General features: G+C 46.6%; 1 protein-coding gene across 1 annotated transcript in view; it reads right to left on the bottom strand.

Moving 5' to 3' along the window:
• MACROH2A2 (macroH2A.2 histone) overlaps positions 1–21,456 on the bottom strand; it is a 43,038-nt gene that overhangs the window by 6,020 nt on the left and 15,562 nt on the right. The window contains exons 2-6 of the mRNA XM_081158222.1: positions 16,808–17,042; positions 5,785–5,891; positions 4,979–5,176; positions 3,839–3,949; positions 2,070–2,169 (exon numbers count right to left, since the gene is read on the bottom strand). Coding sequence (XP_081014348.1) covers positions 2,070–2,169; positions 3,839–3,949; positions 4,979–5,176; positions 5,785–5,891; positions 16,808–16,979 — 688 coding nt within the window. The 5' untranslated portion in view covers positions 16,980–17,042. The remainder of the gene's footprint in view (positions 1–2,069; positions 2,170–3,838; positions 3,950–4,978; positions 5,177–5,784; positions 5,892–16,807; positions 17,043–21,456) is intronic.

Raw genomic sequence — 21,456 nt, forward strand, 5'->3', positions numbered from 1 at the left:
CAACTGAAATCCTGGTTTGCCAGTGGTCACCCATGACAGGCGTCTCTGGCTTCTGTCCATCAGGACTTAGATTCTAACAAACACTTAAAGGACCTTTTCTGAGGAGGTGATGTGGCCATAAAGTGTCTCATGACATGAATCCTGAAGGTGGTGCTTTTGGGTTTTTTTAAATTGAGGTTCCAGTGTTCTGTTCTTTGGGCTCAGTACCTGTTGTGTTGATTTAATTTGATGCCTTGATTTGATGGCAGCACCCTGTACCGGGGGCATCTCACTGACCCTCTTGTCACCAGCTTCTAAGCCTGGTCCCAGAGCCACCCTTGGGGATATAGTCACAATGGCCAGCCCAGGCCTGAAGTGACCGATGGTGCAGCAGAAACCTCTGGGTGGAGTACTGGGGTCTTGTTCCCCTCTCACCTCCATCAGTGTGCTGTAAGTCCTTGGCATCAAAGGACAGACAGGCCCAGACAGCCTGGAATGTTACTCCCCAATGTGGGCCTTGATTTTCAATGGAAAAATGCAGGTTTCTGCTGGGAGATCCTTCAAGTCTTTGATGTTAGGACAATTCCCTACTCAATATTTCAGGGTTGTGCTTCTATGACAAGCCAAGTGGAACCCCCGGGAGATGGCAGGACTCTACGTTCTGCTATTTTTGTGTATGCTTGACTTTTCTGCAATAGCAGACACTGTTTTAAAAAGGATAAATCAGGGTTTTATTTGCACTGGGTTATTGGTTTGGGTGATGCTAATGGAGAATGGAACACGATGAGAGGGACCCCTTCCAACGACACAGCAACAATAAGAAGACTCATTCATCAAATGCTTTTAAGCCCCGTACTGTGCTAAGCCCCATCCATGTGTTATGTTATCTGATCTTCACAGCACCCCCATGAGCCACAAACTACTGTTACCCTCACTGACAGGTGAGGGAACTGAGGGTTCAGAGTGTTAAGAAACCTGGCTCAGCCGGTATGGCTCAGCAGTTGAGCATCGACTTATGATGCTGGTATTTCTTCCAATACCAGTGCTCTTTCTATTCTACCACCAACCCTGCCACTTAAAAAATTGGAATATCTTTATTGTTTTCCTAATACAAAAATGCAAACTATAGAAATGGTAAAATAGGACACTGCCGCCTACTGGGGATTGAGCCCGCAACCTGGACATGTGCCCTGACTGGGAATCAAACTGGCAACCTTTGGTGCACAGGACAATGTCCAACAACTGAACCACACCGGCCAGGGCTAAGATGGTGACCATTTAGTATGCTATTACTTCTTGTGCCCTTGACAGCTTACCTTCTGCCTAGCCTGGTAACATCTCCCGCCTTAACGACAATTAACTTTTCCTAGATGTCCATTTCCTTTTTACCAATGGTGTTCTCAATACTTAAGCTTGAAATATATGTAGAGTTTTACCCCACACATGAACAGCAATGTTTATAGCAGTCTTACTCATTACCATCTAAACTGGAAACTACCCAAATGCCACCAAGGTAGAGCGGATCAACCAATTGTGGTATATTCCTACAGCGGAATACTATCCAGCAGATAAAAATGGACAGACTACAAACACACTCAACAATATGAATGGATTTCACAAACATAAAGTTGAACAAAAGGAGCCAGACACAAAAGACATACTGCATGGTTTCATTTTTATAAGCTCCAAGACAGATGACAGCATTTCTGCTGTTAGGAGACAAGACGGTGTTCACCCGCAGAGGGAATGGTGACCGGGACCAGGGAGGAGGGGGTTTCTGAGCTGCTGGAAGGTTCTGCTGCATAGTCAAGGTGCTGGTTACAGAGATGTACTCACTTTGAGAAAAATTCCCTGAGCTTTGCACTAATGATCTGTTTTTACATAACACTTCAATAAAAGCTTCAAAAATATATGCAGATTTAAAACAAAATTAGCTACTCTCTAGTAATACTGCTCAGCTACGCACAAAGGCAGAGTCTGGCACAGCACCCCAAGCAGGGGATATCCAGTTGACAATGACCCACCTCATGAGAACTTGCCCAAATAGTGGGCTATTCTATGGCACCTCTGCCAAAGTCTCAGGACCTTACCTATATCTTCTTTGAGGTCAATTTCGGCTGTGGTTGGGTGGACAATGCCCTCCACTCTCATGGAGCCAATATGGCTGATGTCACTCTGGGTCAGGGACAGCTGCATTAGGAAGAAAGATCGAGAGTGTGGAAAAGATGAAATCCTATTAAACATCTCCATATTTTACAGCATGTCTGTTAATTCAATTATTAATACTGAATGTCAATACAAAGGGCTGTACACGGAGCCACCGTCCCACGTTTCCCAGGTGTTTGGTTTTCAACAGGCTCTTTTGTGCTCAGTGGATTTGATTTTCGCTCTGTTAGCAGCAAGCAACAAATCTCTTCCTCCAGAAGCAGAAACGGGACCTCCCTTTTCCCTTTTCCTACACCCTATGCCTGCATTTCCCAATCCTGGCAGCCTTGCTGTTCGGTGACTTATTTTCTGAGTAGCTCTTGCAAGGGAAACCCAGGGCTTGCTCTCTCCTCTGCCTTCTCCCCAGAGCAGCACAGGCCTCTGGGGCAAGGATGCAAAGCTGATGACCTTGCCTGAGAGCAGGGACGGGCTCCAGGACTCTGACCTGCCTCTGTCGGGCCCCCTTGCCTTTAGGGAACCCCATTCCTGGGGCTACACTTGTGAAATGCTGCCCTATTATGCTCACACTTAGTGGGATGGAGGCATAATCCATTGTCTCCCCATGTGAGCAAGAACTTGGCGGTCCCCTCAGGAAGTGAGAGGAAGCTCATCACCATGGAAGTACGGATGGTCCCCAGCCCGCCTCTTTGCTTCCCGGCTTCCATCAGTGGTGAATTGGGAACCTGCCAATTCACACTCTTCCTGTGACACGCTCGTCCCCACTGCTTCATAGAGGTCCACACTATACTGTCAGGCTGCAAACATTCCTCCACCGGAGATACGATTAGCTGTTTCCTTGTGGATCTTATCTCAGCCCCAGTTGAGTTGACAGATAAATCACCTGCTTGGTAAACTCTGATGCTGTGGGAATGAATTAGTTGCATGTCTGCCTGGGCCGCCCTTGTGCTGCTGGAGACCGTTCAAATGTCTAGCCCTGTTTATTTCTTCCTGCAGTCGAGAAAGGCAGGCAGACTAAATTACTGGCAAATAATTCATCTTACACCAGGGGTTTTCAGGAAACATATCTCTATTTCCTTTCTTTGATAAATTACACTGAGCCACGGAGGGTGGGCCTCCCAGAGCCTGTCTGAGGAAGTTGGCTATAAGTTCGGGAGCACAGAAATAACTGGGGCATGGGCATTTCCAGCGAAACCAGTAATGCCACTCTGTCTACTGCCCAGAGGGATTCTCCATGCTTACCTCTGGCTGACTAACATCAGCATGAAGAATTCCTAGCACTGAAGAGCTTGTTTAGGCTTTAGTTTAAAACTGACTAATTCAAGACCTGAGTAAAAGTCAGATTAGGGGAGTCAGGGATGAAGGAGGCCTCGCTGCTTGTAAACAGCGGGTTATAAAAATGTAACCACGGCCTTGGCCTGGTGGCTCAGTTGCTTGGAGCATCACCCCACACACCAGCAGGTTTCGTGTTCGATTCCGCGTCAGGGCGCACACCGTGGTTGCAGGTTCGAGCCCCGGTTGGAGCACGTACAGGAGGCAACCGAGAGATGTTTCTCTCTCACATCGATGTTTGTCTCTCTCTCTCTCTCTCCCTCCCTTCCTCTCTCGAAAAGTCAATAAACATATCTTCAGGGAAGGACTAAAACAATGCAATCATGCTTTCCTACAGCACAGTGCAGTTAATTTTCTGTATTACCTTCTGCCCTAGAACAAGGCTCTTGGAAGACAAGATGGTGAATCCGTCCCCCGGCCCATCCTCAGAGGTGGAATTTGAAGTTCCTTCTTTATCACTGTCTTTTGGTTTGGACTGTGGAGAGAAATCAGAGGGACAGGTGGGAAATCATCTAGAAAAAGGCGAAAGTGGCTCGATAAAGCTCTTCCCGCGGCTGCCGCCGCCGCGGATGTGAAAGGCAGTGGCTATGCGCTGTGTTCTGCTCGTCTCCACGGAGGGAAGCAAAGGACAATACCAGGGAAAGGAGAGGGCGCTCCTAGGAACACCGTTAAAGCCTTCGCGGGCACCTGCGGCCCTCACTCAAGCCTGGATGCGGACACGTTATCCTTGCTCTTTTCAACGCCTGCAGCTTATGATGACAAGCATCAGAGCCAAGTGGGGTGACTCTGGCACACTGCTCGCCCCCCACGCTCCCCGGGATTTCCGGGGGCCCCGAGGCAGCGCAGCGAGCTCTTATGTGCTGTCACGGGGTCGTGGAGTGGAGCTGACACCCTCTGAAGCTGCACTTCGCTGCCCAACAGAACTCCCTGTGATCATGGCAATGTGCTGCTCAGTGCGACTGAGCACTCAGCTGGTGCAACGGAGGAAGAATTTTTAAAATTTGACTTAGTTTTAATTAAATTAAATTCAAATGGAAATAGCCGCATGTGGCGAGCGGTTACTGTGCTGGGCAGCCTATGAAAGTTTTACTCAGTAAATGGCATCTCTGAGCTGTAGCTGCTTAGCGTATCGGGTTATCTGAAATACCTGAAATCCTGGTGGTTGGGCTTACGTGATTATCTAGGGGAGACTGGAGATATTTTAGTGGGCACCATGGAGCGCCGGGGAAATGAAACCCAGAGTTCCAGGCTATTAGCTGTCATGTAAGATTTCAGTGGGGGCAATGGAAGGGATTAGGAAGCATGAAAAACACCTACGCTTTGGGTTTGGAAAGGTCTAGTAGACCCTGCCTGACGATCTGAGTTCATTCTTGTCATTTTCTCCCAGCACCAAGCTGTGGAGAGTCCTCAGTTATTTGGAGATGCAGCTACACCTTCAACTTTTGGTCGTTCAACCTTCCTCCTGTTTTGAGAGTCCCCGGCTCACAGATGCAACCTGGCTCACCTTTTTGGACGCCCGTGGTTTGGCAGCCTTGGATTTCTTGCCCCCTTTCTTGCCCGACGTGGCCTTCCTTCCTCTCTTCTCTGGAGGAGGGGAGAGGATAGTTTCCGATTTGCCTTTGGTCCCTCGCTTTTTGGCCAGCAGTTCAGGGTGGATTCTGGGCAGGACGCCTCCGCTCGCAATGGTCACTCCTTTTAACAGCTGAGGAGAGAAATGCATCAGTTCTGAGCTTGCTGATCCTGGATTTAATACAGTTCTAACTGCTGTCAAAACAAGGGCTAACTCTGGCCTTCGCTTTCCCCTCAAAACTGAATACACAGTCTGACTGGCTGTCCCTGTCTCGCTTGCAGAGTGTGTCTCTGCAGGTATCAAGGCCTCCCGTGATCTTGCGCAGAAAACAAAACAAGCAAAGTGAAATGAAAGGGCGTAGAGGTTGAAACCAGCAATGCTGCCCAGGGCTCTGGAATTCCAGAAGATAAAGAGCCTCAGGCCAGCAGAGAGCAGCTTGACAAAGTGAAGTTCAAAGGTCAAGGCTGGGGCGAGACCCAGTAAAGAGCAGACCAGCGGTCTCCACATTCCTTTGAGGAAAAGCTCTGGTCAGAATATATAACAGGATCTAGTCCAGATGCAATTTGATTCTGAAGCTGAATGATGTGGCTAGCCGAATTGGTTCTTCAATGGTATGATCTAAGTTTTTTGGCATGAATGTGCCTGGGCGGTGTAGAGGAATGATTTGCAGCAGCCGCGTTCACGTGCAGTAGCTTGCTTGGCAAACCATTCGACGGCAGGTGCCTGGGCGGCGGAGGTACCTGATTGAGCTCCTCATCATTGGCCACGGCCAGCAGGATGTGTCTTGGGGCTATCCGGGCCTTCTTGTTGTCCCTCGCGGCATTCCCAGCCAATTCTAGAATTTCCGCTGAAATTACAAGGGGGAGTTAATAGGCCGTCACAGAACGGGCTCTGAGCTTTCTAAAGCTTTTCTTTGGGAATGGTCTTTGAGTTTGATCACATTAATTCGTGATTTTTATATCTGGGCCTGGAAAGAAATCTAGGAAGCTGAAGAGAATTCAGGTCAGACAAGATATTTTAGCAAGACCTGATATAAGATCCTGGAACAACGTCTTCTAGTCTTCCCTTGACATTCATTCTTCCCTATCCTTTTTAGTATATTCACCTCTGATTTTTTTTTTTGCTGAGCCCATATCCATAGGAAGGAATGAAGAAAGTTTTTCCCAACCTCCCTTGTCGATAAGTGTGGTCGTGTGACGAAGCTCTTGCCAATGAGAAGCAAGCAGTCGTGTTGTATGTTACGCCTTCCTTTTCTGCAGGTGGACCAAGGACCTATGGCTGGAGTTTAGCAACCATCTTTGACCAAGGGATGTGTTCTATAGATCTTTGTATGAGAGAAATAAACTCTTGTTTAAATCACTGTTGGCAGAAGTTAATTCTGACCAAAACAAAACCCTAACATAGGACCTGAGCTTCTTTCAGCCTACAGACAACAGGACATCACTGAAGGGAATAGTGATGTAGGTGATGCCTGCCTTTGGTACCCACTGGGACCCCTTTCAGAAGCTCCTTTCCCTCTCCACTTGGTGCCTCAAGTCCCTTCTGTCCTAAAGGAATGTGGGTGGGAAGGACTGACTTACACTGCGGGATGAGGCAATGCTTAACCCAAGAAGTGAATTCCTATGAGATGCCTGAGATCTGCAAAGGGGGTGTGCTGGGGTCCAGGGGTTTCCCACATACCCCCAGAACCTAAGCACGGCTCTGAGTTTGGTAAATGAGGAAGAATTGATAGAAAGGAATTTTCCTAAAACTGCTTCACATGCTATCAGACTTTCTGAGTCAAGATTTTGACATCTACAGAATTGTTTTATACCATCTGTATGCTTTCTCCTTCCTCCTTTTATTATTTTTCTTTCTTCCTCAATTTTAGAAGGCCGTTCTGCTAAATCAAACTTGTCTGCCTGCAAAAGTATGAATGAGCCTATGAAGAAAAATTCCTTCCCTTGAAAGCTAAAGGCAATGTGCCAATGAGTTGTTTCACTAATGTGTGTGTGTGGGGGGGAGTGTATGTATGTGCAAATGTGCGTACTTTTGTTGTGTGATGTGTTTGTACAGGCGTGTGTGTGGTGGGGATTTGCTGGCACAATGGCATAAATACTAAACTCTGAAATTAATAGGTGTTTCTGTACATCTTTGCAATCAACCTAATTTCAAATAAAATAGCACATGAAATTGCCATCATTTATAAAATCTATGGCAATAAAATAAAAACTTGGCATAAGTATGCCATATTAACTAAGCAAATGTAATTAACAAAAAATTAGAATAAAATAAGCATTAGAGTTAAATATTCATATGGCATTTCCATAATGAAAAGTACTAAATCACTGCAAATTCATCTTGCAACATCCTTTCCAGGTTATTAAGCAATGAATATTGTGTTTACCAACAATCCATTTATACAGTGGTCATGTTTTCTGAATCAAAGATTGGGGGGGCACTATAGTTTGAGAAGTATATTTGTTGGGACAATGGGACAGAGTATTTGAAATTAATGCCATATTAGGTCATCTGATTTGCTGCATTCAGACTGCTCCCCAACCCTTTATCTTAAAAAGTGTACCCATCCAAAATAAATGTAGTCATAAAGCTTTCACGAATAGGTTCTTGGTTAAAATGTGCAGCTCCCCACGGTTTGCAATAAAAGGGAGTTTCCTGCACTTGGTCATCTCAGGGGCCCCATGCCTGGAAGGAAGGCGAGCTTCACTCACCCTTTTTTTTCTAGATGGGTGTAAAGGCCAAGGGGCCTCCCAATTTTAAGCTTCTGAGCAATCAAATTTAATTTAGCATCTTGGACCATCACTCTCCTGCCTCTGTCACCTGCATTTAGAGGAAAAAGTTAAGCATCCTCCCAAATTCATTAACTTAGCCGTCAGCATGAGAAGCAGGGCTAATGGGAAGACCTACATGCTTGGAGCCTTCAAAAAGCCCCTGAAGGTCAGGTTATTTTCAGCTTGAGAGACAGATGCGCAGACATGAGACTCACAGATGGGAAATCTGCCGGAATCTAATGCAGCACAGAAGGGGAGTAAAGGCAGCGATTCGGCAGATGGCACAAAGCAGGGCACAAGGTGAGGCTTGCGTGCGACTGAGCTCCCGGACTAGCCCTTCCAAAATCAGTTATAAGAAAGAAAACCTCGATCATGTGCTCTAGTGCAAAAGCAGAGGTGGAGCTTTCTTTTTCTTTAAAGAGGGAAACTTCTTAATGATACACAGAAGAAAATCTAGACCAAGGAGTTCTTTCCCCTGTGACTGTTTCATCTGAACATGCCTTGGGACAGGGACTTCACCATTTAAGTGTGTGAAATAACATTAATCATTCTTAATATTTTCAAATGCCGTTCCGACAAATGCATTCATGTGAACTATAAAATAAACATTAGAATTAAATATTTATATGGCATTTCCATAATGAAAAGGGCTACGTCACTGCAAATTCATTCTCACATCTTTTCCACGTTATAGTTGCTACATTCTTGAGTGATTTTATTGATCTTGGGAACATAAGTACCTTTCCATTGGCAATCAGTAGGAAAACTGGGTTTATATAGCACTCATTTGTTTCACTGGAAATTCTGTGGGGAGATCATTATTCCGTTAAGTGGTGGAGACGCCTATAGCAGTTTATAGACTTCCATAGCAAACCTCTCACTTCTTGCAAGTCTCACTTCCAGCAATGGTAACCATCTGGAATGCAGCTGAGTATCTGGTAGTAAAAAAAATGATTTCTGGCCCAGCCGGACGTGGCTCAGTAGTTGAGCATCGACCTAGGATCCAGGAGATCTCGGTTCGATTCCTGGTCACTGCACATGCCCGGGTTGTGGGCTCGATCCCCAGTCGAGGGTGAGGAGGCGGCCCACCAATGACTCTCTCATCACTGATGCTTCTATCTCTCTCTCTCTCCCTCTCCCTTCCTCTCTCTGAGATCAATAAAGGTATATTTAAAAAAAAAGATTTCTGTAGCCAAAGGGATGTTGGAAAGCTCACCATGCACATTATTTTGGAAGAGCCTGTATCCTCTTATTTCGTATACAAAGCGAACCAACACGGGATATCCCAGCCCGCAAGAGATGGAAAATACCACATTAAAGGGAGGGTTGGAACAGAGGGCAAGGAGTGGCCACCCCTTCAAGACTGTCTCCTTCTCTTGCACCTTCTTGCCTGTACCCTTGCTCACTAGGTGACGGTGCCCCCGGGGCTCTGTCTGGGCCCTTTACTCTGCTCAGGCCCTTTTGGGGGAACCCCATCCATTCGTGGCTCCAGCTTCCACCTGCCTGCCCACGTGGTGAGATCTGCACCTCCAGCTCTGCTGTGATGTCACCTGGGACTCCTCACCTGGGCGTTCCACAGGTAAATCAAACCCCCCAAATCCAAATCACTCCCCTCCCAAACCTGCTCCTCCCAGCACCCTTGGGACTGGCAGCTCCACCCACACAGACCTAGGAGTCGTTCCCTCCTCGCCCTCCCTCCCTCCTCTCAGCCTCATCACCGTCTTCTCCGTGCTTGTTGCCATTGTCTGACTTAAGGCTCTCCTCTTCTAGCCCAGAAAATTGTAATGGCTGCCTGAATGGCTTCCCTGTCCCCTGCTTTGTTCTCCAGATCCATGCCAACAAGGCCACCGCTAGACCCTACGTGCCTTTGTGCAAATTAGAAAAAGATGCCCCTTCCTCAAGGCACTTTAATATCCTGATTTCATTAGGACAAGACTCTTTACTGCCATCTGCTGGAAATGCTCATAATAAATCTACAGTTCTTCAAGGTCCACTGTGTGAATGGTACTCTCCTGAATGTGTGTCCTTGTGTAGTGTGTAACCCGCACAATCACACATGTGGCCCTGGATGCCAAAGTGATATTTTCAAAACACAAATGTAATAAATGAAAATCATTAGATAAAAAAACACTTGGTGTTAAATGGATAGATCCAATTGTCTGGAAATGATGCGTAAATGATGGGTTTCTAAGTTACATAATGATTTCATGAGGTACCTTGAAATTCAACCCTGTTTTAAGACCCATTTGTCCTTTCAATTAAAAACATATTACAAGCCCGGCCGAGTGTGGCTCAGCGGTTGAGCATCGACCTAGGATCCAGGCGATCGGGGTTCGATTCCCTGTCAGGGCACATGCCCAGGTTGTGGGCTCGATCAATAACTCTCTCATCATTGATGTTTCTCTCTCTCTCTCTCTCTCCCCCTCTCCCTTCCTCTCTGAAATCAATAAAGATATATTAAAAAAGTAAATAAATATGTTTATTAAAAAAACCAAAAAAACAAAACAAACATATTACAAGACATTCTCTCACCATAAAAAGGGTAAAGTATTCATTCTCAACATCTCAAATTTACGCTAAATCTATTGCTGATGAATACAAAATTCCTTTCCAAAATTTGGGGCTTGATTTTCAGTCCATTTTCCTTCACTTATGTTGGCGATGTGAACTGGGTTAAACATTTGGGCTGTCCCCATTTTCTGGCTATTATGTATAATGCTGTATGAACATTTGTGTGTAAGTATCTGTTTCAGTCTCTGATTTAAATTCTTTTGGGGAATGTACTTAGGAGTGGAATTGCAGGGTCATATGACAATTTTTATAACTTTCCGAGGAACCGTCCAACTGTTTTCTGCAGCCATTATACCATTTTTCATTCCTACCAGCAACGCACAGGGTTCCAACTTCTTTACATCCTCACCAACACAGAGCAAGGTTTTTTGTTTTTTGTTAATTCTCACCTGAGGATATTTTTTTCATTGATTTTTAGAGCAAGTGGAAGGAAGGGAAGGAGGAAGAGGGAGAACCATCAATGTGAAAGAGACTCATCAATTGGTTGCAGCCTGCACGCGCCCCAACTGGGGCCGGGGATCGAACCTGCCACTCAGGTATGTGTCCATGATCAAAACTGAACCTGCAACCCTCCAGGGCGTGGGGCGATGCTCTAACCACTGAGCAACACCGGCCACGGCCACAGAGTAAGGTTCTAAAATACACAGGATGACAAAAAAACTGATTACACTGAAACATAGTTTTCAAAGTATTCAAATGTCTGGGCTACAGCAGGCTACATGCTTCTTTATTAACATTAAGTAATAAGATCTAGCGGGAGGTCTAATAAACTGTGCTTCTGAAGTCATGAGGAGTGTAAATGATATTCTGCATAGCTGTAACAATGGAAATAAGAAAACGTCAGTGGTTTCAATTGGCGAGGAAGCCCCAGGTGTTGCTGATGCTACTATGGTTTGCTGTGCACGCTCATAAAGGAGGGAAATGCTAAATTTCAGGTCCGGTTAGTGAAACTAAAGATAGAATCTGAGGACACCAGGCTCAAGCCTCTCTTGTGTCATATCCCCTCCCACCTCCAGCCCACCAGCTGTTGTCCCCTCTCATTTCCCTTCTTCTGGGCCAACCTCCCTAGAAGACTCCCCACCCCTTTACTCTCCCTCCCACACCTCCCACTTCTCAATCCAATGCGATTTGGATTTCACCATCCACACTGTCCTTGCCATGGTAGCCATGACCTTGAGGTGGCTAGATCTCTTGTCCTTGCCTGGTTTCATCGGCGTGACCCCTGAGGGTTACCGACTCCTTCTCCTTCCCTTGATCTGTAGGGCACTGCCTCTCACCCTAACCCCTGGTTGCCCTCTCAGCTCCTTCGACACCCATTCCCCTCCACCTGGCCCATACGCCCAGGCACGCTGGTGCCACTCAGTTGATCCTGGGCTCTCCAGTCTTCTTGTTGCGCATTCTGGGTGACCTCACTCACTCCCACGGCCTTTACTGCAGTCTGCCCAAGATGCCCCATCTACAGCTCCAGCCTACAGCTCCCTCCTGAGTCCCGCATACGCTTAGTAGGTCTTCACTCAATTGCAGCTGCATAGGCTAAGTTGCTACCATGCGCCTGGAGAGGTGCTAAGCACTTTTCATATATGATCTTACATAATCCTCACAACGACACTGAGAGTAAAAGTGACATGCCTAACGGTTCTTGGCTGTTAAGGGACAGAGCCAGAATCCAGCGTCCCTAACCACTCTGTCTTCCTGGGCATCTTGTAGACACCAAAACCCTACGGCTCCCACACTGAGCCCCTTACCCTGCCTCCTGCTGCTCCTCCACTGTTTCCTACTTCGGCTACAGGCAGCATTCTCCACGCACCAGCTACTTGCCTTTCTTCCATTCCTCTTGGCCAGGCTCCTTATACAAATTCTCCATCCTCTTGTCCCCCAGGCCACATCTCAATGCACCCAGCTTGGCTTGAAGGGAAGCAGCCACACAAGGCTGAAAGACCTGTGCCGACCTTGACGCCCCTTCCCCCTTATCGAATCCATTGCTGAGGGGAGCTCACTCTACCCTCCAGGTATCTCCCAAGTTTGTCCATTTCTTCCCATCGTCCCCACTATGCACCCCTAGTCCTGGCCATTGTCAATTCTCAAAAATGACACTAAAACAGCCCCACTGGTTTTCCTGGACACGGATCTTACCGTTCTCCCTGCCAACCCTTCTCCACCTAAAGCCCCAATGATGTCCCTAGAATGCCACCTCCTCTCTTCGAAGCCTTCCCCTGGTGTGTGTTCAAAACATGCACATTCTCACTGTGGTCCTCAAGGGCTTCACCCCATCGCATTCCCACCTCCAACCCTGGCCCTGCCACTTCCCAGCTCTTTCCAGGTACACAGAACTTCCTCTGGTTTCTGGAAGGGCTACATACTCCCTCTAAACTTTGGGTCTTCACCCTTGTTCCTCCTCTCCTGTAGCTCAACCCCCCATCTGAATCTGGTAATTCCTAGTAATTCCCCACTCTGCTGCCCATCAGAATCATTTGGGGGAGGTTTGAAAAACACTGATGCCTGGAACATACCACAGAATCTCTGGGGGTGAGACCCAGGCATCAGGATTTTAAATCAATCAATCTGAGAAAAATCAAGATTTAGGTCTTAAAACCCTTGCTTTACATTAGGAAGCCTCCCCTGTGCCAGCCTTCCTTCCCAAAGCTCTAACTTCTCTGCCTAACATGCATGGTGTCTCGTGCTGTGTTCAATGCCTACCTGCCCCGCTAGAATGAAAGCCCAGCGAAGGCAAGACCAAGTCTGTCTGTTTTCTGTTGTATCTTCAAAGCCTAATCCAAAGGAGAATCTCAGTCAATATTTGTGTCATGAATGTTGAAGGTCATTTCAAGGACAGGAGGTTTTCACGTTGTGAATGTCTTTTCCTAAACAAAATCGATTGACACCTCCTCCAAAACAACAACAACAAACCCAGCTAACAAACCCCCCCCTTTTTCTTATTCAACAACAGCCTACAATTCCACTAATGATTCATTTCTTTGGCTTAAAACTCCTTGTCTAATTAAAATGCAAACAGAGCCCCAAAATACAACACCTTAATAGAATTAGTTGTTATATTTTGTCCTGAATGATTTCATCAGCTCTTAATGGAAGGGAGAGAATTACCATTTACTGAGTGCATCCTGTGCACCAGGCATTTCCACATCCCTGAAGCTCAGAGAGATTCAGGAATTAGCCCAAAGTAACAAAGCTGGTAACCTGATGAACCAGACTTAAACTGACATCTAACTAAGCCTGTGCTCTCTCAACTCCAGTTCAGAGGGGGAAATGCACAAAAGAAAGGGAAGGGGCACAGAGAAAACGGGCCTGGGCCTGAGAAGAACCAACTTCACCTTCTCCACTTGACTGAGGAAGGTGCTGGACGCTGGGACTGGCTGGGGAGGAGGGTGGGGATATTAATGGCTACAGCATCCTTCCCGGTGCTCATCCTCTCTTCTATTTCTGTGTAGCCCATTAGCAAATCCTCTTGGCTTTGCCTTCAAAACGTATCAGTGCTCTGATCACTTCTCGGTGCCTTCACTGCCCACTCACTGCCCACTCACTGGATCTCTGCAATAGCCTTCAGCTGCTTTCCCTGCCACCACCCTTGTATACCCCCCCAGGATCAGATCACTTCCGCCTCTGCTCAGAACCCTGCAGAGCCCCCACTGCTGGCTCCTGCCCCCCCCCCCCCCAGCCCCTTCTCCCTTGGGCCTCATTTACAGTCCAAGCCCCTCAGTCAGCTCCAGCCCTCTGGCTCCACTGCTGTTCCCCCAACACTCCCAGCACCTGCCTTCCCTCAGGCTGGGGTGCCCCCCCATATCTGCAGTCCCACTCCCTGGCCTCCTACAGATGCCACCCCCTCAGTAGGGCCTTCCTGGACCAGCTCTATTTACAACTCTCCCCCCTCCCCTTTGGGGATCATCCTATGGGCTTTAATGGCCCCGGCACTCAGCACCACCTGACGCAGCACACACCCTCCAGAATGCATTCTGCCCGAGGGCAGGGATTCCTGTCTGTCTTGGCCTGCGCTCTATCCTCAGCATCTAGAACACTTGGCATGTGGTAGGTGTTCAGTAACTGTCTGTTGAGTGAACGGAGGATTCTGAGAATTCCACTGAGAAATAGGAGAACTCTCTACTTTGGGAGATACTATAAATCCTTAAAGACCTGCTGGCTCAAAGTCAGAGTGTGATTGCTAGGGAGGCTGGGGGCTCTCATCCAAGCCAAATTAAAAATCATATCAAATGTCCAATTCTATTACCAGAGAGAAGTCTGAAGACTTAGTGTGTGGACTGACATGTAGATGCTTAACAGATATTTGTTGAATAAATAGGAAAATGTAATCTTTTATCCGAACTAAAAACTAACAGAGGTGCCAGTGATTCAAAAGGCCAAATTTTGTTTTATTATGCACGAAGTTTAGACTTTTGCCAAGTGGAGACACAGGAAGTACTTCTTAATTGCCTTGATTATACAAACATTATAATATAATGGGGCAGTTAGTATATTGGAAAGTGCACAGCTTGGGGGTCGAAGGGACACAGGGAACCCCAGCTCCTGGCTTGGAGGATGAGGATCTCTGGGTTACCCAAGTGGTTTCGTCTTAGTGGGTGATACAGGCCTAATAGGTTGTTTCTAAGTTTCATTCATCTTTCTCAAAGTCTCTCCTCTCCATCCCGGAACCAGCAGATTTTTCAATCAGATTTCTGGGTTTTACCCCAGACCCAGTAAATACCACTGGGGAGCAGTACAGCCAGGAACTTGCATTTTAAACAAGCATTCTCCAGGCCTTTAGGCCTGCTGCTGAAAGACTGGCTACCATTCTGCTCCTCTGAGTAGTCGTGGATGCAGTAGCATCAGTATCACCTGGAGCTCCTTAGAAATGCAGAGTCTCAGGCCCTTCCCCAGACCTTGTCAACAAGATCCTGGGGGGTGATCCCACTTTGAAAAGCACTGCTCTATCACACTTGATGTGGTCGAACTTCAGAGCCCTCCAGCCCCTCTCCAATCTCCTAAGGATCCTCCTGAAAATCTTTTACCCCAGAAATAAGCCTTTCATTTCACGATAAGGAACAAGCTCATGATGCCGAGGTCTGTCTGCCTGAATGAAGGCCCAGGGGGAGGTTCCCACGGGTGGATCAAGGCAAACTTTTTGTTAGTAACACTGTTCGGTGAGTGATGGGGACCAAGAATAGGACCGTGTATTTAAAGAGGAAGAGATTGATCTTGAGGGAGAAACAGGAGGGGAAGAGGGACCTGGGACAGAAACTGGGTCCAGCCCTGCCCGCCTGGGGGTTTTCACGTTGTGTCTGCAAGGGGCTCAGCTTCTGGGTAGACGGTTTGGGGAGGTTCCTGGGGAATTTGTTAACCATGGGCAGAGTCAGAGAGACATTGTTGCCAATGGCTAAAAGGACCCCTTCAATGAACTAATCACACTTATTTATATAGATTTTTATTTTTATTTTGGTTTTATTATTAATTTATTTTTATCTTTATTATTGAAAGTATTTTTATTTTTATATATTTTATATACTTATATATTTTTAAAGCATCCTTGAAATCGTGAAGCGTGGTTTCTGTTTAACTACAACGTAAGAGTACAACAACAAAAAAAACGAAACAGAAAGTTACTCAACTATGTAAAGAACACACACAGCAAAACTCACATCAACCAACATAGGGAACTATTTCCTATGTACCCAGTGTAGACAGAGAGCCACCTCTGTAAAGGAGCAAAACCAGAACATTATTGGCTTCACGGAACCAGCTGAAGATGCTTTTGACGCTCTGGTCAATGTTATTTATGGACACTGAGTCCTAGTTTCATACACCAGGAGAACCGATGTTTAATGAGGACTTTACGTATTTCACAAAATGAACAGCAACCCCCCATTCTCCCTGTAGTTTCTCTTCTTTGGGAACCTAGATTTTTTTAAAAATTAATTTTATTTTTTCCATCACCTTTTATCCCCTCTCTGCACTCTACCACCTCCACCCCGCCCTCCAGCCTGCAGTCACCACACTGTTGTCCACGGCCATGAGTTCTCTCTTTTTTTCTGTCAATCCCCCCAATACCCCCCCCCCCCAGCTGCCTGCCTGCTCCCTGTCTATGAGTCTGTCTCTGTTTTGCTTGGTAGTTCCGTTTGGGGAACCTAGATTTTTACACATTGCTTTGCTTAAACAAGGCACACATTTTTCAGGCTGGTCTGGAAACGGAAAAGCCACTTCATCGCGGGCTCTCTTCCTCCGTGCTGATCATCTGTCCGTCTTAAGCCCTCTTCTCTCCCCTAAAGCCTGCAGAACCTGGTTTTGGCCAAGCAGGCAAGTGGCGACCCGGTACCACCCACAGCGGCCTGGAGACAGCACCCCTCCCGGCCTGCGAGAGGGGGCCCAGCGGAGGCTGCAATCTGGGGGGGTGACCTGCGCCTCGGGGTCACATTACCTGCCAGGTACTCGATGACTGCTGCCATGTACACGGGAGCCCCCACGCTGATCCGGTACTTGAACGTCCCTTTCTTCAGGTAACGCATCAGTCTCCCCACGGGGAAGATGACACCGGCCCTGGCCGAACGGGACAGCTTGGACATTTTCTTCTTCCCGCTCCGGCCCGACATCTTGCCTCAGTTTCCCTCTCAGCTTGCAGTCACAGTGGTCTGTCTCCCGGCCCTAGCACAATGCTGAAAAGGAAAGAAACAGGGTGAGGAGGGGCGGCTGGCGAGCATCTTGGGAACAGCGCTGTGACATGCCTGAGAGTCCCGGGGGGACGGCTGAGGCCTGGCAGCCAGCGCGGGGTGCTGCAGGCAGGAAGCTGGGCACGGAGTCTTTGCAGGCCATCAGCAGGCCCACCCACAAGCCTCCCCCAGCCCTACCTCAACAGGCCAGGCCAAAGAAACTGCCATAGAGAGAGAAGCCGCGGTCTTTAGCCAGCTGGAGAATGGCTTCCCAAGGGGTCCGCTCCATCACCCCCAGAACCACTGTGAGTGTGTAACCTTATATGGCAAAAGGGACTTTGCAGATGTGATTAAACCGAGGATCCTGAGATGGGGAGGTTATCCTGGATTATCTGGGCAGGTCTAATGTCATTGCCAAAGGCCTTCAAGAGGGAGGCAGGAGATCAGCGTGAGTAGCCATGTGACCGAAGGACATGAACTCTCCCCTCAGAGCCTCCAGAGAGAACCAGGCCTGCCGAGGCCTTCATTTTAGCCCAGTGTCACTGATTTTGGACTTCTGACCTCCAGACTGTGAGTGTAAGTCTGTCTTGTTTTAAGCCACTAAATTTGGGGGTAATTTGTTACAGCAGCAATAAGAAAACTACCACGATTCTGCTTTTCTCTGATTTGCTTCTGCCTGTTGTAATCCATGGTGCTTCATTATTGGCTTTGACCTACAGTTAATTTCTCAGACGGAAACACTCTTCTAAACTTCCAATAATTCTTAAACACAGAAACATGCCAGAAGAGGCAGTTTTGTTGAGTATGCTAATGCACAGTAACTAAACAGCAAATTAAAAGTCAGAATGCTCCTTGGGATGGGGAATCCAGGGTAATCTGGGGGAGAAACTCCAGAATCAGCACGAAGAGGCGGCTTCGATACAATGACCGAGAGACGTGTATTTCAGGAAGCTATCTTTTGTGTGAAGATAAAATAATTCTGTGCTTCTGAAAGAGTCTCTGTAAGGCTAAAACTAATTCAGAGAATTGTAACAGAGCTTAACTTGTTGGTTGGGGGAGTACTGTGACCAAAAAATGGAATATAATTCAGAATAAATAAGAGCAAATTGCAAAGGACAAGCAAGCAGGACCAAAGAAAAGGAACCAGAAAACTTCTAGGAAATGTGTTAATGAATCAAAGTTCTCTGCCCCAAAGGCAATGTCATTCTCAGTGGCCATTTTTGGGGGGATAGAAATGAAAAAGTAAAAAATAATCTGAAACTGGTTCTACCTGTTGAGGCAGCCATTTCAAATTTTGGCGAGGTCAGCTTACCAACAGCCAAGACGGCAATGAAAAGGCCTCAGAAAGTGGCTAAAAATAGGATGGAAGAAAGTGCTAAATGAATGCACGGCTACTGGGAAAGACACAAAAGTGGGATTTATTTAATCCGGGTGGAAGAATGAACAGAGAGTTCAATTTTCTAAAGTATCTGATTACTCTATTATGACTGAGGAGTTTTATACAAAACTATGGAATTAGCAGCAAACCCCATTTTCAACAGCCTTCTACCCCCGAGGTGAAGGATGCGAGTTTGAGGCATTTTATTATATACCTCAGATACATTAATTTTAAATGCTTATACGCACTTACTATGCTCCCATTTTATGTGTCATTCTGTCACCAAAAGATGTAGGTATTCATCAAAGTTAAGTAGAAACAAAGACAAGCAAATGGCCTTAGAATATTATCTCTTTCACAGTAAGGCGCAGGGATAAAACAATATCACTGTTTTCAGAACTTCTATATTTCCCGTGCTTCTGATGCCCAAGGCTGCTAACTCTCATAGACTTACAGATGTTCCATCTCAGAGGAAGCAAGCACCTGCATATTAGGATTATAACCACTGATTTATGTTAAGGAAATTCAGATCAGGCATCAGTAAATGTTCCGAGTACCTGTTGCTGGTCATCATTGTCCCAGGGGCCAGGGACACATAAAGCAATGTGAAATGGTCCTTGTGCGCAGAGAGAGCTACACGGCACATGTTTGCTAGCCGGCGGCGCTGTTCCAGTTGGAAGTGGCTCCTGGTATAGTGGAAACAGCCCCGGACTGGGAACAGGAACCCCAGGGCATGGTCCCACTTCTCTATAGCCAGCTATGTGTGAGCTCTGGGTGTCGCTGGTGGGGGCCTCATCTGTAAAACTGGACAGTGAAGATCTTGAAGGTCCTTCTGGTCTTAAACATTGCTATTTTTTTTTCAACTTTCAAATGGTCCTGGAAAAGAAGCTTAGTCCTTTTAAGAAATGAGTTCTGGAGTGCAAAGAGCCTGTGCATGTTCATAAAAAATGTATTAGTATTGGTGACTCCACTAAGCCAATTATGTGCTCTTTTCAGTTACTGGGAAGTGGAGGGAGGGGGAGGATTAGTAGGCTTGGTTGCCAAGGAAACCACCTAAAAAGCCCATCTCAGGGTGGACATGCCCTGTGGATACATGCAGGCTGCATGGTCACGTCTCTCCTACCAACAGAGAGAACCATGCACAGAGAACAAAGGCCGCAAGGGCAGGACCCTTCCTTTCCCCTCCATTTTTCTCAAATGAAAATAGCCAGAGAATGAGTAGGTGTGCAGGATGAAGCTACCTAGGGGCTTCCCAATGCCGGTCAGGAGGTGTCACAAATTTCCCAAAAAACTGGAAGTTAGGACCAGCAGTAGAAGAAAAATAGGTGGCTTCAGGGGGTTATGCCTAAAACACTCTGAAGATTAAATAGTCAAGTAAGGAAAACCAGGCTTAGATCAAACAAACGTATCAGCTGAATATTGCAAAATGTAAGGATCACCCCAAACACAGCATTTGTAACAAGACTTTTTTTGGCTCCCGGACTTCCCTCTATGTTAGGGCCTTAAGACAGAGCTGAAGATGCAGCTCCATTTGAAGTCCAAGTGTGGCACTAACTTGTATGTGCTTTAATACCTGGGGATCCCACCTATTCAGACATTGCGCTGAGTTTAAGGAGCCAGGAGCTTAACTCCTGGGCTCCAAGGGCTGCGAGGTCCCTGGACACTAAGAGCTGGACCTATCAAGGCTTCCCTAGGGAAGCGGGGAGGAGGCTGGGGGGAGCTTACATGTCCCGCCACCCACTGGAACCCACAGATGGAAGGAAGTGCTGTGCCTCCTTACCTCCTGGAGCCCCTCGAGAGAAGACCCTGCTTTCTAAAGACCACCCCAGCCCCCCAGCCCCCCAGCCCCCCAGCCCCCCAGCCTGTGCTGGACTCTGCCTGGCGTTGAAGAAATTAGAACCTCTGACTTCTTTTCCAGGCCACCCTTCCCCTTGACTCTATCTGTTCTTGAGGAGCCATGTGATAAAAACTTGAATGGGTATTTATTTACTTCCTGTGAATTTGAATCTGTGTAGGGCCACTCATCTAAAGAGAAGACTACTGCAATGTGAAATTTCTTTCCATCAGACGTTTCTTTCATTCCAAACAGTGATATTTAAATGTTTGCATTTATTTACCTTCTGCTCTGAGACAGATTTTACTCTAATTAAGCAAAGCTTAAGGACTCTAGTTCATTATGTTGGTTTACATATTTGAAAAACAGGGTGTTTGAGAGTGGTTATAGGCACTATATGGGCGCCCCCCCGAGGCCGAGTGGCCATGCTTGGGTGGCCCCATTCTCCAGGCTGCTTTGGGGTTCTTAGGAGGAATAGGGAACAAGACCAGAAAAATACAACCTAGATCTGCAACCTAGCTGTCCTTTCATATCTGAGAGACCGAGAATACTAAGGTATAAAGTCTCATAATTACTTGCAAAGCGAGTGGGAGAGTTTTAAGCTGTTAACAGTGGGGGAAAGGAAAATAAAACTCAAAATTCAGGGAAGAAAGGGGGAGAAGGCAGTGCTGACTGCTCATTCCCTCCCACCTCCAGGAGTGGAGCAGTGGGAAGGCCGGTTTGTGTGTGCTGGGGCAGAAGACATACTCGAACTCCGTTCTTTTAGGATTTATTTCTATGATCTGGTTTTAAGCCCATAAAGACACCGATGAATTTGATTTTACAGCTATCACAAGGGTAAATGTTAAACTACAGCACTGACTCAGACATGGTCAATAAACTCACACCAGTCTATTCAAATAACTACTGTATTTTATTGATTTTATGATGCTCTTTTTTTTTTTACATTTTACTATTTCTAGAAATCAGTGTGCATCTTGTAATCTATGACATCATAGATTCCATGAAAGTATTTATGGAGCATTTATTATTGAACAAGTAACTACATTAGGTATTGTAGAATATACATGACCCTTGTCCACAAATGTTTTCCAATAAAGTTTCATGACAGAACATAATACAATTTCAAATTGATGCGAGAGACATGGTTCCTAAAGTGTGTGCCAAGGCACCCTGGGACACGTCGGCAAGTGTTGAAGCTTTCAAAT

This window comes from Miniopterus schreibersii (assembly GCF_964146895.1).
Source record: "Miniopterus schreibersii genome assembly, chromosome: 14".
In the NCBI taxonomy this organism is placed as follows: Eukaryota; Metazoa; Chordata; class Mammalia; order Chiroptera; family Miniopteridae; genus Miniopterus; species Miniopterus schreibersii.